Source organism: Anticarsia gemmatalis, chromosome 16, assembly GCF_050436995.1.
Source record: "Anticarsia gemmatalis isolate Benzon Research Colony breed Stoneville strain chromosome 16, ilAntGemm2 primary, whole genome shotgun sequence".
NCBI classification, from domain to species: domain Eukaryota; kingdom Metazoa; phylum Arthropoda; class Insecta; order Lepidoptera; family Erebidae; genus Anticarsia; species Anticarsia gemmatalis.
Window position 1 is genome coordinate 8,762,130 of NC_134760.1, and position 18,393 is coordinate 8,780,522.

An 18,393-nucleotide genomic window follows, 5' to 3' on the forward strand; every position below is an offset into this window, starting at 1 on the left:
ATACTGCTACTGGGTCATATTCTAATATGCCCCAGTGCAGTACATTACAGCTTTTACATAACATAACATTCATCATCATTTTAGAAAACAAGCATTGAACAAAAAAGTTCCTATCGAACAGTTGTCGACTGAGATACAGTATAGCCCTCAGAATTGTACAGTTACACTAACCTGAAAAGTCCTAGACAGATGCAATTATTCAATTCTTGATGCAATTTTTCGTTCTCACGTGATTTATGTAGCAGAGTACCGGGTTTCGAAGTCTATTTTCATTCGGATTAGAGTGTTAGGCTTAGTCCGAAACCTAATGCATCCTGTAGTTTAGGCTCGTTTTACCCCCTTTCCGAGCTAGTGGTAGATTCAGTAATTGACTATCATAAGTGTGAACATTAGACCTATATGAATGATTCGATTTTGATTTCGCTACTTCTATTTCAGACTTTTAAGCTTTTTATTTAAGGTGGTTAAATTCTTTCGTGGTTATTGTCTATTGTATAAGACTTGAAATGAAAAAGAAAGTAGACAAAACAATAAAACTTTAGATCTATGACAATGTTACGGAGGTAATGAATATGTTAGATGGAATCACATTGCGTCACAAAAAAACATCATAATTTGAAAGCTTATTTCTTCTGTTTTGCTTCATTTGCCTTTATTAAACCTGCCGCAGACGTTTTCCGCCCACTCTTGTTTTATTTAAAAACGCTCTAAATTAATGCTTGTTAAAGTACTTACAATTACGGAATTGAATATGTATAAGCTTAAACTGTAAGTAATCTAATTTCAGTTTTTTTTAATAAAAAATTATACCTATACAAATAGACGTTTTTATTATCAAATATAAAATATTACATATTGGGTCGGAGAAAAAGTCTTTTCGCATTATAGTATGTATGAACTTGTAATAAAATATCTTTGGCTTCAAGAATCACAAATGAGTACACGGTTCATTAGGTTTCTTTCAGTGAGCTCGTGAGGTACCCAAATATCGAGCTTTTTTGTGTAGAGAAAAGATTTTATTACAAGTTCATACATACTATAATGCGAAAAGACTTTTTCCCCGACTTAATATTAATGCATTTAAACAAGCAAGCAGTATTATACTCGATCATTTATTATGCCTGTCCCTATTTTCCCGTACAATTGCTCACTACATTATTATGCTTGTACTTTTTACACCGCGACAGATAATCTCAAGTCGGGGCGACACAAAGGCCTTGTCTGACCCCCACTCGGCCTGTACAATGTACCTTACAAACCCAATACATTCAATTTTTTCAAATCTTTAGGGTCGTTTCTTGGTCAAATCACCCTGAATATTTGCCGTCTCACTTCAAAGTTTAACTGACAACTGTCTTAAAGCACCCGATTTTCTTTACAATTACTTTTAGACTAATTTCCTAGTTCAGTTTTTTCCAGTATCTAACGCTCGAATCGTTTAAATTTTAACCTGAGATAGCAAAATACTATGTGATTATGCTGACTGCAAGCGAATTCGTCCGCGTGGAGCTATCCCGAGTTAAAAATGTCATCTAACAACTCAAATTACAAATCTATCATCACAAACTTTATAATTTACAATGTCAACATATACAGCAAATATAATTTGACATTAGTTTCCATACCTTTAAAGAAAGCAACTTTATCTAGCAGATACGTTATCTGGTACTTATCCATAACCTGCGAACTTGGTCCTAAGTAGGAAGGATTGATATATAATTAAAAATCGTAATAAACTACAGTCGCAATAACAAAGAAAATGAGCCATTGCCGTGCATTTTTATATAAAACAGCTGGCTTTTGTTCAGCGTATACTTACTAGTCCTTCCATCGATAATCCTTAACGTTCCTATAAGTCTCATATTGCTATAAACTCTTTGTACGGTATCAAACAAAGAAAGATTTTCATTTGTAATAGTAATACGTTGTTATCGCTTTATTTTAGCTTGGCATTCTCCTATACGGAATCTTTGTACAGATTAATGGGCCATTTTGTGGTAGTGATTTTAATTTCTAATTGTAACTTTGATTCAGAAGCGGTACTAGACCAGCTAAAGCGTCCTCAATCGAAAGGTCGTGGGTTCGTAATCCATCCATTTTACTAGCTACATGAAGCCGTTTTTAACAGGAGCCTTTTATTTTATATGGGAGAGTTAACATTATTAGGTGATAAATAAATGGTCGGAAGAAAACATTTTTTAGTAATGTGACCTGTTTTTTTCTTTCAGATAAATATTTGCATGTAATACGTTTAACAACAAGACTCTAACAAAAAAAAAACATAGAACATAACGAACCTGTTTCCCGCTTTTCACTCCGGTATTTCATTATAAAAAGACTTCCAGACATGCAACAAGTCATCCGTTTTCTTTGACAAAAAGAATGCACCTTCAGAAATAATCCTTTGTTGAACCTGCAAGTATTTTAGTCTGAAAAGCCGGTGTGTACGGGCTCAACAAATCGTTAGCATAGTTTGGAAGCGACACCCGGCGATGCGAGCAAGCGAGCTATGTGCAAGTGTACACGGTTGGCATCCACTCAAGTTTCCATTGTGTAAGTTGCCTGTGCATCTTGCAACTTGCATGCACACACAATGGAAACTCGCCTTTATTTTGAGACGACGGAGCAGGCAGCGACTTTGAAGCGGATTATCGGGAATCTCATACGCCGACGGTACCTGCTATGTACGTTCATACGTTCACAACTACATACTCTCTGTACCACACATCTGTTATATAGAACGTGGCCGACAGCTCGTTTCCCGGTAGTACATAAACCTGAGTATTGATTTTTACATTTTACATAGATACCTATATATTTACAATCGTATGAACTGTCCGTAAAACGATGAGCTTCGAAACTGTTTCATTTTTCAGTTCCATTTACGTCACGTCTATATTTCAATGTTTTTGCGAGGATAAAAGCCACTTATTATATCACTCGCCGGCTTTAGCTCGTAAATACAGATACAGTGCTCGGCTATACTTTTTACTTTGTGATACATTCTATTTGAAGTGTTTTGATTCAAATGTTATTTTTCTTTTGTTAACACCTAATTACATTCTTAGAGAGAACGTACATTGAAGCTCCTTGCGTTACCTAAGACGTTTATGTAAACAAGTTATGTACTGGAATAATTACCGATCCGAAACTAACTAACACGAACATCAAACAATAGAGGCTCGGAGGACATTGATTACGCCTGTTAGACCGTTAGACGTATCTATTGTTTTGTTTACGTTCGAGGCGATCTGGAGCTTAATTACACGTCGTCGGCACCTTGAGACGAGGCACGTAGTAGTGGCTCAGGTGAACGCGGCAGATGCGTCGCAGCTGCCGGCCGGGCTGGTCCACTCGCCCCCGCGCGCCACCCTCACCCCCGCGGCCCGCGCAATCGCGGCTAACAGTTTTATTTCCCCGAATAAACTTTATCAAACAAAGCGTGCGTGCCCCGCGCGCCCTGCATCTGCTCGCCCAGCTGTTCCCGCTGCAGCTGGCGTCGCCGTCCCGCTCGCACGCGCGCGCATCCCTCTCGCGTGACAAGGATAGAGTCGCCGGTGTAATCGCGGAGCCCTTCAATTCCCTGTGCATAGCCCATTCGCAGTTTGCATCCCGATGCCGGCGGGTAAACTGATAATGACTTCCAAGCGCAAGCGTGACGACAACGCTGACCGACGCGTGAAGCGTCAACGCATTCGCAAGCGTTCGAGGAGCGAGCCGCTAATGAATGATTCGGAGAATTCTGAGAAGAGGCAGGCGCTGAAACGTCTTTTCGGCCGCATTTGTTCCGTGGAGTTTGAAAACACTCTGCCGTTCAGTGTCAACCAGACTCCGGACGACGACAACGAGTACTTCCGCTACAGGAACGAGGACGACGAGAACGACGACCCTCTGCTGGATTCAGTGCCGGTGGACATGGACCCGGAGCAGCTCGGCTTCCTGGTGTGCGCTCAGGAGACTCTTCGCTTCCTGCACATGCGTGGGATCCCGGTGCAGCACCCGGTGTTCGCTCGTCTGCGCTCGCGCCTGCTGCAGGGGATCGGGGAGCTGGCGACCGCCTGAGTGTTGCTGGGCCCGGAGCCCCCAAGAACAAGAAACTAAACCCTCACTCTGTCCCTGCTCTTCGTTTCGGACACCTTCACCCAGTGTTAGTTTGAACCTGTGCATTCGCGAAGTTTTCTATTCGGTGTTGTTTCTATCTTTCTGTACCGGGCTCTGGTGTGTGTAAGGCTAAAGACACTTAATACATTCTACGTTTTAAAGCAACAGGTGGCCCGTCAGGGAGTCTAGTCATAATTTCTAGTCAAAGTTTACGGATTATATTTGTTAAGCAAATTATTCTATCGATGTATGTAACGATTAAATAAAATCGTCCAATTATCAATGTGTTGTGCTTTATTTGTGGCCCCTTTTTGTTTTCTTTTGTTGAATATTTAAAGATATTATTTCTAAAAAATTCAAGTAAGTATTTTAATAGATTCGATTCTAATAAGATCTTTTCTAGTTTTTGTAACGCTAAAGTATACTAGTTTACAATTTCTACAATTAAATAATTCATAAACATTGGCTGTAATTTCTTAAAAGCAGTTTCTGATACAAATAAAATAAAACACTTAATAGAACATTAAAATAATTGGCTTGCGATTGATTCCCTCAGGAAAAGCTTAAGTTGACGTGGACCCGTTAACTAAGCTTCCCCTTTTGCTTCTTTCATTGCAATCTAACGCAAGAGCGAGCTCATATATTGAAACTAAAGGCACGAATAAGTAGATATTGAAAGTTTACTGTAAATTGCAATGCATATACTCTTATCACTTGAATAAAATGAGAATACAGCTTTAGTTAAATATTAGACGGATATATAAAGTTTAAGGACTTATATTGGTTAGTATATGCAAATAACAATAGTAAGGAGTTAGGCAGTAGGCAGTTAGGTAAGGTGACACTTTAGATAGAGAAATAAAACAAAGAAATCAGAATTATTCTACTACAGATATTCGACATACAGTCTTTGGTCTTTGTATTTAACAAAAGCAAAGGAGGAAAATTTTCGTTAACAAACCATACAATAAAACGATATTATGTTTCCATCACAATTATTAAATTAAAGTAAGTATAAAGAAAACTTAAGTAGAGTGTAATAGAGTCCAATCAGATACTTTATCAATCCTGAAATCCAGTTTTAACAGATTCTCTTATTATCAAAGTACGGTACAAGTATTAGCAATATTTGATTTGATAAAACACAATATCAAATATAAGTTCTGGATTCATAGTTATATAGACGTCATCTTTGGTTGCAAAATACTTCTTATTATTGAGAATTACTCTTTTATAAATAAAAAATAGTTATTTATGTCAAAACAAATAAAATGTCAGTTTCATTTCATAGGAAGTACTCGTAAGATCTTATCATATTTTAAAGTACCAGTCTTTGTTAAATCTAAATATTTATAACTCATAAATGACTGACTCACTGGCCGGATCGTACTGAAATTCGGCAAGCAGGTAGATATTATGACGTAGGCATACGTTAAAGAAAGGATTTTGATCAATTCTACCCTTTAAGGGATAAAATGGGTGATGAAAGTCTATAAAAATTCTGGACTAAGTCAGAAAACACGCCGAAATCGCGGGCATAAGCTTATACACCTATAATATCAATCAAAAAGGAATATTTCCTGGTTCTAGTTACAGTAGCAAGTACTAAGAACTAATCATACTCGTAACAGAGTTCTCATTACTCAAAGTTCGTAGCTTTGAGAGGCAACGGTGTATTAAGTGTTCTTACTTGTTAGTCGGGCTCTCAAACTTTGTCAATACTTCCTTGCAAGCTGTACTTATGCAACTCAAGTTTTATAAAAGGTTATATTTAGATTCAAAATTATACATTTTAGAAGGAAATATATACATTTACCAATAGTGGTTTAGGGATAAAGTTATTTCATGTGCCTCAGTATTTCTTTAAATTTCATAGATTTTCATGGATTTGTAGTTTTTTCATTCAGTCATTTAAAGTTTCAAGTCTTGTAAATTTAAGTAATTTTGAATTCATACTCATATTCAAAATATCTTTTATTTCGTAACTTCATACAAAATATTTGTAATAGATTTTTTTTGTGTCCATCGATAATAATAATGTCATTATCAGTTAGGTCTCTCTTCGGAATGAAATTTGAGAAACATTATTGTTCGTTGACTCTATCATTTACTTAGTTTTAGACATACAGAGGGCATGCAGTATCGTCACAGCTCGGAAGAAATTTCTGTTTGAATAAGACAGGGTAAGAAATACATGAAATAGCTAATATTTTTTTGCGTTGAACTGAAACTGACCAATCTTACTTGTTTGTTAGTGCAATCTATGTTGTATTGTAGTTTTAAAATGTGTTAGTAACATTTAAAGAACGAAAGAATTAATTGAGTAGGTATCTACACCTTATATTTATGATCAGAAATGGTTTGGATAGATACATCTGACAACTTATTCTCACATCTTATATTTTAAAGTAAACCCTTATGTTGCAATTCTGTTATACCTATGAGTTATAGAGTTGGGACGCCGTCGGCGTTCACGGGAAATATGATATGCAACCTTATTAGTAAGGGCGACCCCGATATAGGTACTTAAATAAATTGATAGATGACTCTAATGCTTGACCTTTCGTGATCACTCTATATTATCAAACAAACGTGTCGCCTTTTATAATCGAAGGTGTATGCAGAGGTGTATCAAGTACACCCACGTTTATCCATTAACAATATCAGTTCCATGGAAAAGACTCAATTTGTGCAGTGGTCTAGTAAATAATGTCAAGCGAAAGCGCGAAAAAGACGTAACATTATTACGTATCGTTAATTTACTAATCATTCTACAGATTTAAAAAATAATAATAACACTGCACTTTCCTCCAGCTTTGTTTAAAAATTATAAAACGTATTGTACTATGTTTGGAGAAAATGTTAATAAAACTATTGTCTTACGTTATATTTCATTAACATGTGAAATTGTACATACACGCGAACATTCACGTGCCAGACATAAGTGTGAAAAATTAAGTAATTCTAAATATAACCGGAAAATCGTAATTCACGTCGCCAACGTTTCATACATGAAAATAGTATCTCCGAAACATTCCGCTCATTAGAAACCTTCAAATAAATTTTATTACAAAACATACATTTGTATAAAGCCGGCTATTCACTTAATGAATAGTTGGGAAACAGCTGAGCGAACGTAATGAATACCTCATATACCTATATATTTTCCTTCAGTGTACATCCCCCTTATTCAAATCTCCGCTACTAATTAAAGCACGTGTTTCTTTAAGACAAGTTTTTCTTAGAATAATTTGCAAGTTTATATGAATATGGAAGAATCTAAAGGACCTTGTTGAGGACCGTAATACAGGTATATTTCTACAGGACTTTGACATGAGCATATTTTAATAGAATAAAGTTAGTTTGGAAATGAAAAAAGAATGACATTTTAACAAAGTTCTTATCGATAATGTCCTTAAATAATATAGGTGTTTGGTAACAGTAGCTAGGTGGAATTAAGAAGCAAAAGAAGGTTTCAGAAATCATAGGGACTGGCGTTAACTCTGCATAAAATGAGTAACAAACAAGATTATTTTTGAAAGAAAAACTAAATAATAAATACTACTGTTTTCCGCAGGAATAGATTACAAACGCTTACTATTCTATAGTAACGTATGAAATCGCGCTACTAATCTTAGATTGGGGTTAAATAAAGGCGAGTCCAGTCCGCTTTAATACCAACTAAGAACACAATCCACCTTCACGAAATATTCAGACTAACAACGAAAGTGTATTAACAAAATAATCCTAGCATTACATTCAGAACAGTTTCTACCTAAAATGGAAGATTTCCTGAGCTTTAATTCCCTCTAACCTGATTCGTACGATGGCTAATAGACAAAACAAATAACATTCGAGAGAGGTAACTAAAGCCAGACATAACATTTCAGTTGGACCGAATAAGCCTTAAATTAGACAATACGTGTGCTTTATGTCTATATTTTCGGCCTGTAATTTCTAGTTTTATAAAGGTGTTGTTTTACGAATGATGTGAAAACTTAGTAGTTTTAGCAACGGTTTTTCTGCGGCTTTTCTGGTGAAATTATACGAGTAACAGTTGTTTTCAAATGTCTTGCTGACACTTTATCTATCGGATAGTTTATCCGACACTTATCCATTACTCGTGAAAGAGGCTCTTACAGATCTCTTCATTCATTAATTACTCAGAAAATAAATGTTTCAAATTGTTGTGTGTACGGTAACTTAAAACTTTGAAACCCGTGAAAACTATTGGAAAATTCGTCAAAATAGGCAGTGTTTTAGACTTCTGTAGGCTTAAATCCAGTCCGTCTGTCCGTCTCTTGTTACACTTTTACAGCTCATCTACGGAAACCAAAATAAGTTAAAGGCCCAGGGCCGAACACAGGTCACTTTCTTTCTCAATTAACACGCGAGTGCAGCCGTGTGGCTTAACTCGTTCAATATTATTATTCTAGCAAAGATGAAAACACTCAAATATCATTACCTTACCTGCTCGTTACACAATAATCTCTATGGTGCACAAAGCCGGTGTCCTATCCGAGCTCGTTCGTTTTTCCCGTCATTCCGAATCCCATGGGATTTTTGAAAATCTCTCTGTATTCCAACCAGTTTTATGATTCCGTACTAATTATGTTGAGTAGTTGCCGTGCATTGACCGCAGGGTAAAACTGTGTTTTGTGATAACGATGGTTTTATGCAATACTAGCTGACCTGGCAAACGATGTTTTGCCATGTAAGGTTTTTTTCAAATGTTTACGGTGGACAACTCGTATCACCAAGGGGTATGAAACATAGATGTTGGCCGATTCTCAGACCTACGCACCTAAGATTTGAAAACCCACTTGTTTTTAAGGCGTAGTAGTGAGGACATTTCAAATAGATACTTATTAGGTCGGGGAAAAAGTCTTTTCGAATTATAGTATGTATGAACTTGTAATAAAATCTCTTTGGCTTCAAGAATCACAAATGAGTACACGGTTCATTAGGTTTTTCAGTGAGCTCGAGAGGTACCCAAATATCGAGCTTTGTTTATAGAGAAAAGATTTTATACATACTATAATGAGAAAAGACTTTTTCCCCGACCTAATACTTGTAAAAAGCTAATTCTGAATTTGGTCATATAACCTAAACATTTCTTTCTAAGCATATTATCTCGATATGTAAGGGTATTTCCTACAAGCAGCAGTGAATCTAATTTAAATCGCATTTATCCCAGCGGATATAAAATCTCGCTGCATCTGCTGTAGGTATAAGATCTAGTAGATGTTTATCAAAAGCACGGTCGGGAGAGCTCGAGCGTCGTCGGTAGTTCCGGGGAAATTTTCCCGATAACCGGGGCGAAACCTGACCAGTTTACTTAGAGATTGAAGATTAAACTTCGAGTTGATGCAGAAGTACGGTTCTGAGTAAAACGTGGTATTAGAATAATCTTTATTGCTGTTGGTTCTTGCTTCTTCTTTTGTTTAGAAATGGATTTGAGATTAAGACTTCTTTGAAAATAGAAAACTTTTCCTTTCTTTTTGAAACCATCTCATCCGACTTGAGTTCATTCATTTGACGCATGCAATGTAAGTTGCCGAAACTAAAATAACGCAAAGTAGGACACCAACCCTTAATTATTATAAGAATGATGCTGTTAAAGAGAAACAAAATAAACGACAGGTATGATGTACATATGCTTAGTCTCTGCTTAGTCTGCTTAGTCTCTGTTTAGCTTAGTTTAGTTTCTTTAGCCAAGTAAGTAGCTAAAAAAATAAAAAAAACAGACTCGATAATCTCTGAGGTATTCTAAGCAATAAAAACCTCTTCACATACGCTCAAACGCTTCCATAATAATACACAACAAGGCAGTAACGCAAGAAAATATGATTGAGTACACGTCTCAACAGTATTAAGTCTAAGTGCATCTATTTTACTCGAGCCAGCGGCAAAATGTTGGCGGGAATATTTCGCTCGAAGAAGCGGAGTAAGGCGTGCGAATTGTACCCAAGTAGGAAGAGATAGATAGAAATATTTGATTAATTAGAGTAGCCGCTGTGTTACAAGATTTGTATTATATTATTATGTAAGCGAAAGTATGTTTATTTGTAATTGTATGTTTGTCACTCCGTTACGCGAAAACTACTAAACGGATTTTCGTGAAATTTGCTACACGTATACTTTTTAACTTAGAAACTTCTTACCTTGGAAAATCTATTTAAGCGGAAGAAGTCGTGGACCGGACGTGGGTCGACATTAATGAAGTTATCTAAAGATGATAACTTTGACCAGCGTGATTCTATGTATTACTAAGAGAATACTGAATATACTTTAAATTTTACTCTCTTATAACTCTTTATGATTTCTAATTGCCAATTTTATTTAAATATCTCTCTTCGTTCCATCTTTATGAATTCTTTTCCTTATTGTGTGTACTTTCGATTTATCTCCATAGCAACTAAGTCTCGTCTTTGTACCATCACTTCTTTATTAGCATGTATTTGTATGAATATTTTCTATAAGTACTTATTATATCTAATAACGAAAGCGTCAATTCCTAATTTAATCGTTCCGTCGTAATTCTATGAAGTTCTTTGTGAGAGCTGTCTCAACTGATTTCTAAGAAACTTACCTGTGAGGCTTCGAATCGATTTCCCAGCGTCTAGCATTTTTAGATACTCGCACTTAAATGTCAAGAGGTTTCCTTGACAACGTCTTTACTTGTTGGATGCTGAGGGTATTGATAGAACGTGGTATTGTACGATTTATTACTTTGTTGCTATCGCTACTTTAATATGTCTTTCTTACTTTTAAAAGCTTTGAAAGGCTTTTGCTAGGATTTAATAATTAAATTATTAAGTCCGTTTTGGCCGAAATGTTTGTAGGAAGTTTAAATAAGGGAGGATAAGATTATTAATGCTAATCAATAAAATATAGTTTTTTTTTTTATTTGAACCAAAATCTGAATTTGTTGGCAATGAGGTTGCATAAATATGTTTTAAATAATTCATTTCAATCTCAACACACACAGGTACCATACATACCTGTGTCTTGCTTGCAGTACGAAATTGTCGGCTAAGTTCATTGAACTTATAAAATATAATCTCAATAGGTCTTTTCCCCGGTATTTATATTTATAGTACTAAGTTATTTAATACCAAAACACAACAGACAAAATTAAACCCGCACTGAAGTACATCTGAAACTAATTTCAGCATATTTAGCGAGCGTTCAGCATCCTGCAATTTAGAATATGAGCTGTTTTCCTGGAACTCTCCAGAATTTTCCGATAGCTGCGGCTCACGGTTGCCTAGCAACGGTTTAGCTCACTTCTGTAAAACACCGATGATGATATTTTTAGCCTGCCGTATCTAGTGGTAAAGCAACATTCTAATAAATTTTACGTTCAGATAAATTTTTCGACTATTTGAGATTCTTATAGCACACGAAACATACTTGCGAAAATACATAACATTCCAGACTTCTTCACTGTCAACGACTTTATAACTTACTTCATGAAAGGTTCTAAGTTTTACTATACAGTAATACAATTTTACGTGTTCGCCGATTTTCTTCCCCGTGTACCGATATTCCTATTTTTTATACTCTTAGTTGGCATCAAACCATCATCCCTTGGTACTGTGTACTGTGAATTAGTATTTAGACCTATTTACTAGCTACGGTAACCTTAGTGTAGTACCACATATCAATGACATTGATTTTGAAATTACTACCACACTTTAAATTACCTAAGCTTAGTCACATACTTAAGTCTACAAAGTCTTAAGTTATCTCAATGATTTGTTAAAAGATTAAATTTTCACGTTTTTAACTTTAACTATTACACTCCTCTTTGTTCTAATTCAGTATACACATAAATATAAACGTCCAAACGAGAATCACCCGCGGACAAAACCCGTGGTACAAATAAAACATGAAATGCGGCAATCAATGCTGATTTTAATTACAGTGTATATCAAATTTAATTACTGTTGTTACAATTTATTTCATTGTTAATGGATGTGTTGTTTAGTTATCAATGTGCCGATTGATTTATACTGATCGTAGTTTGATGTTGAGATAGATATTTATTGCCGTAGTATTGTCATATTGGTTTTATAGCGTATTTATAAAATAATGAATTGATGTAATAATAGTATATGAAAGTTTAAATACCTAAAAGTATTAAAATACTTTTTAACTGCATACCAACTTATATACTACACATTATTATGAGCTCATCCGTAAATCATATCACAACATTGTGGTCATTGATTGATGAACGCGATTTTATTACAATTTGCATTTAAGTATGTGAGTTAAAACCCTTTCAAACAAATCCCACAGATCTTATTTCATGGTCACGGGTGGTGAATTAATTTAGATGCAAAGAGGAGTAAGTCCGTTCTGTACCAACTAAAATAGAATGCGTTATGTTTACAATTTTTATTTAGTCCCGCTGACCCTCAACAGAAGCCCGATTTTCTACTACGATAGAATATCGACCACCGGCTAACTATCGAAAAATGTTGTATGAAAATCTGATCAGCGCCTCTAGAGGAAGTCCTAGAAACTATTTTTGTAGTACATTTTAAATATCAAACTCGGTACTCAATAGTTCTGATTATTAACATCAATGAATTAAGGATTTGTTCCATATTGGATATTTAAAAAAATAAACTTGTGCTTATTTCATTTATTGATGAATGAAAAATTAATTCTTATTAAAGGTGTTGAGTATTTTATAAGACTTATAAAATTAAAGGGTAGGTAAATAGCTTACAAAATAAATACATCTATATTAATCTCAAGATATTTGGTTCAGTTACAGATCTGCTAATTGCACTTGTAATAAAATAATATTAAACATCTATAAAATTTCTTATTTGCTAGATTTTTGGTTACAATGTTTGACTAAAATAAATTTATATTATGCAAAGAATTAAAACTACATCTGATTTAAGACATCATTCACAACATTATGAATCTCCTCAAAGTAACTGGAACTTTCCAAATGAAGACTGCAAACTGCAACCGCAAACTACAAACTGCACAATTTTATATGAAGGTTAATAAGTAAACGTGATCAATTACAATCACATAATTCAATACTGTTGCTTGCATAAACAATACTATTACGCTTGCGGTTTGCAGTTAGCAGTTCGCAGTCCGTAGATATTTAAGTTACATAGACATTTATTTTTTTAATTGAAATATATGTGGCTTTGTTTATCTATCATGTACTTAATCAAACTTCACAAAGTAAATATAAAAAACCAATAACACTTTACCTGACCTGGAAGCCAAAACCGATAATACGCAATCTATATTCGAGCTTCAATCAAATACAACTCAAGTTAAATTACATTACTGTAGCCGTCAGTTCACATTCATACAACTGGGAACAACGGTTTTTTTCCATACTTTTTAATCTCATTCCGATAACTACTTTTGAAATTAACTTTTCTTTAATGTATTGCTTTAGAATAGTGACCTTCTAATTGTTGACGAATTAGTTTTAATCGTTTAAACGATTTGAGGAGAAAAATGTCTATTATATACCTTTTCATCTGCAACATGTTACAATTTTCAAATTATAACATTTTCAATTACTTACATATTAATTGTACATTTGAATTATAATAAAAAGAACATGTTGTCTAATTTGTCACTCTTGAGTTTTGTGTTTGGTTTAAAAAATGCGGTCTAATTTCGTTACATTGTAACGATTACTCTTTACGATAATATTTATGCTATTAAAGAGACTACAGTACAAGTGTACCGGTGAAATTATAAACAATTGCCCAATTAGAAGGTCCACGTGTAGAATTCTGTCAACAATTAGGTAAACAGTACAGTAATAAATATTAGGTCGGGGGGAAAATCTTTTCGCATTATAGTATGTATGAACTTAAAATCTCTTTGGCTTCAAGAATCACAAATGAGTACACAGCTCATTAGGTTTCTTTCAGTGAGCTCGTGAGGTACCCAAATATCAAGCTTTTTTGTGTAGAAAAAAGATTTTATTACAAGTTCATACATAATTGCGAAATGACTTTTTCCTCGACCTAATATTATCATTATAATTGACCCGATACAATTTATTTTGTAGACAAGATTTGTCATACAATTTGAAGTTATTAAGTTACTTCACGAAGATTTATGGCAACATCTGCACATCATAAACTACAATATACTATTCCGTCGTAGATCTATATCTTATATCAGAGCCTCTATAAGCGTATTCCTTAAGCATTCTGATTTGTTCTTCCGTGAATGCTTCAGTCAGGCTTCCTTTATGCAGTAGCAAGCTCAGTAAGGCTTTGTGGTATTCATGGGCTGAGATCTTCGCTGGTTTCAAGACGTGCCCTTTGACAGCAACGTTGTCCGTATCGGGTATCATTCTGCAATCAATAACGGGCACTGTGTTTGGTAAACGTAGGTGGAAGGAAGATAATAAATTAATATGTACGATGCTAGCTTGCTTCGGGTCACTAACTAAGATGGAAAAGTTTGCTGATTGTATGTTCGTTGCAGGAGACTTTAAGTAGCGTTTCGGGTAGGGCTGTTAATTGATTACTGAAAGTGTCTTTTTTTTTAATTGTCATCCGATGGAGTCCAATATTGTATTAAAACTGTAGTGTTAATTGTATTTTTATTGTCATTGGAATACTTTAGTATGTAACACCCTAAGTTTTTAATATTTTTTTATTATAGTCAAGTAATATGCGGGCGCATACAAAAAGCATTTACAATTACACCAATCTAAATATTAATAAAGCTAACGGTAGAGATATACTTTATAAAAAGGTAGCTTACATTTTAAGGAATCTTTAAAATATTTTATTATGATAGAAGGTATCTAAACACTTTTAAAAATCATCGATTTCGTACTACACAATATACATTTAGGTAGAAACTATATTGGCTAAGGACAAATAGTACTTCGGTTAACTATAGCACCCGAGGGAAATCTATGTCTTAGCAAGGTGAGACTTCCCTGCGTGCTAGGTGTAGCTTAATCGGATTTCAGCCATGCATTCATATTGCTGAAGATATAGCTGTACTGTGTACAGAGAGGCTGTGATTGAGAGATTAAAACCGTTTGCTTTTAACACCATGAGTGTATCTTTATTAAGCTTTGCTTTTTGTTTTCAAGACCTTGTAATTATTTATATTCTATGTAAGGATTTGTTGTAGATACATATATTTACTTTATTACTTTATAGTTGTATTGTGTTATGTTAAAGTCGGTACACTGTTACCATAGTTATGTATTTTTACTCGTCAAAATCGTTTGTTTGCTGGTTACTTGTTTATTTATCAAGCATTAGTTTTATTATAGACAAAACTTTAAGTCCTGAATAGAAATGTATTTTTAAAATTCCATAATTTATTAATTACAACTAATTACTATTTACAAATTCATAACAATCCTTGTCTGCAAGGATTTTCTAAGAACAAAATAAAAAGCAAATCCTTAAACCTAACACAATACAAAAGTAAATATTTAATGAAAAAGAATCTGCTAATAGAACTTGTTCAGGGAGATTTACAAAGCATTTTCCACTATCCTTTGTTTCCAGTGCAACTACAACAGAAATAATTACTTCGGGATATTCCCCGTTGGTTAAATCAAGTTAAATAAAGCTCTAGCATCGTTCAAAGCTTCGCCCGTTCGTTCGGTAAGTAGTTTTATGTGTAAGAGATAATTTTTCGTTCACAACCCGCCGGATGTTGCCGGTTTTAAAGGGAAGTTCGAAATTTCATGTTTGTACTTTCATAATACTAGCGTCCGACGCGAATTTCAACTTTAAAACTATCACTATAAAGTTCGCTTTTGCATAATAGTATTAGTCAACTGAAATCAATAGTCATATGACATAATAAAGGAGCACTCGAAACTAAAATTCCAATAACTCAATGGAAACGAAAACAACGCTGATTTGAAACTGGATTGTATGGACAGCGGACGTGTTTCCTCAACGAAATATCAGCTGTTGATCGAACCACCACATGTCACTAACACACAATGACTCACTTGTTATAGGACTCCGAAGAAAAAACAAGCACCTTGCTGCACCGGCGCCCCTCGGCGATGTCTTGCGCAAACCTTACGATTACACCTTTGAAATTACGGAAAAAAACACACACACACTACACGGAGCTTTCAATCGCACACGAACTGTCGACAAAATGCCGGGGAAAGACCGCCAGAGTCATTCAAGACCACCTTTTTTTTCGAACCATCGAATATCGACTTTTCGTTCGAAATCCGGCTTTTGTGTACGGATTTATGGTTCATTTTAGCTCGGCGGGGTGTATTTAGGGGTGCATCTGCTAGCCGGCTGGCCCCATTTGTGTGATTTACCCCGACATGTGGCGAGCCGGCCCGATCCGCTCTAAACTGGTATGAAACGTACTCCGGTTTAAAAAATGAATGATAACGCAACGAATTTCACAACAGGGTTTACGGTAGCATTTTTGAAGTTCATTCTTTGCGGATTTGTGATAGATTCGTAAATTGCTTTCATTTCTTTTGTCGTTTTACTATAGGAATTGTAGTTTTGCGATTTTAGATCAATGTCGGTAATAGTTTGTGTTCAATTACAATACCGCCTGTCTTTTATTTTTGAATTCCTGCATCTATTTTCTTTGTTTTTGTGTTGGATGGTAAGTCCGCTTTTATCAGTCTTGTAGTTCATCCATGAAAACGAACATTCCCTCTGTGGCAGTCTTTGAATGCAAAACGGATACTGGCTGCATTCAGTTTGACTGGAAACCGACACCAATTTGTATGAGCTTTACTACTCCAGAGGGAATGGAAGATAAAGATGTAGTTTTGTCTCTTTTATCCTCTAGTGTTTAATCGTGTTGTCTCTTTCCAATACATTTTACTTAAATTTGACATTCTGATGACATTGTACAATTTTATTGCCGCAAACAGAGCATTTCAAAGAAGTTTGCCGGTGTCTCTGTCATTATTGCGTTAGAAACGTTCTTATTTGTTAGTACTTAAGGTTATATTATATTTAATAGTATTGTATAGTATTAATAGTAATTGAGAGGTAAATACTTCTGAAACGCGTAATTTGTGCATTGACGTTGACTGTTATATTTGCAATTAGATAGTGACTAATTTTATCTTTTCGAGTTAACAGAAGAATTCTGTGAATACCGAAATAAAGTTAGCGTGACTATTTCAAACACAAATATTTTTCTTGACAGTATAATATTATTATGCTTAAAATTGAGTAATGCTCCTTTTAGTTATTTATAGTTTTGTTTTTTTAAATTGAATACGTACAGGGCAAAGGTTTCTTAGAATTTAAGACAGAGAAAGAAATATTTATTTTTAGAATTCATCATGCATCAACTTTTGCAGCCGTAATTATTTGAGTTTAAATAATTAACAAGAGTTAATCCTTCCTTAGAAAACCTATAAAACCATTATGAGCATACAGTGTGACCACAGACCATATACAAAAGGTATCATCATAAATCACAAAAAAAGTTCTGTTGATAAACGCATCTAGTGCATATGAAAAGGACTGACGTATTTATATAGTATCGTTTTTTTTATTTAAAACTTACAAAATTTTGACATTTGTGCGATACGACTTCGATACTATCGAACATAAAATTTAAAAACATTGGCACGTGGTCAATTCTCGTAGCAAGCGATTATTTCGTCAGTGAATGATTTATTTCCACCCTTTCATTGTCAGGGTCACCCCAACCCTTTCTCTACACAGATGAGGGTGACTCATCGTCCAGTTTGTTTGAATCGATTCTACGTATGAATGGGAACTTTCGACTCGTAATTTTGTTTGAAAGATGATTTATTATTATTGTAGTTGTTTATTTTTCTTTGTAATAACACGCGTCTTATATTTTATGTACAGTGTCACTAGTCAGTAGTACGTTCTAGTTTTCTTTGTTGTAAGGTTGGTTCCATGTAGTAGGTCATAGTAGTAGTGACTAACCGCGTATTTTAATACTAGTATGCTGTTTAAAGCGTTTCAATACAAATTAAAGTAATCGGAGAGAAATCAGATTCAGGAATCAAACCGGACATGTCGTAATCAATAGTGATATACACTATCCGCAGAGGCATATTATGCAAATATGTATTACGTGTGTAAAGAAAATCTACTACGTATTTTGCATTGTACCTCCCACTCAAGTGGTCGCAGGTTTGAACCCGAGGCAACACACCAATGACGTTTCAAAGTTATGTGTGTATTAGAAATAATTATCACATGCTCAACGGTGACGGAAAACGTCGCGAGGAAACCTAGGCTTGCATGCCTAAAATTTGTTTAATACATT

General features: G+C 34.9%; 1 protein-coding gene across 1 annotated transcript; it reads left to right on the forward strand.

Moving 5' to 3' along the window:
- The first annotated feature begins 3,326 nt into the window (after positions 1-3,326).
- insb (insensible) lies at positions 3,327-4,384 on the forward strand. The gene has a single exon (XM_076124198.1). The coding sequence runs from the start codon at positions 3,616-3,618 to the stop codon at positions 4,060-4,062; it is 447 nt and encodes a 148-aa protein (XP_075980313.1). The 5' UTR covers positions 3,327-3,615; the 3' UTR covers positions 4,063-4,384.
- The last annotated feature ends 14,009 nt before the right edge of the window (positions 4,385-18,393 follow it).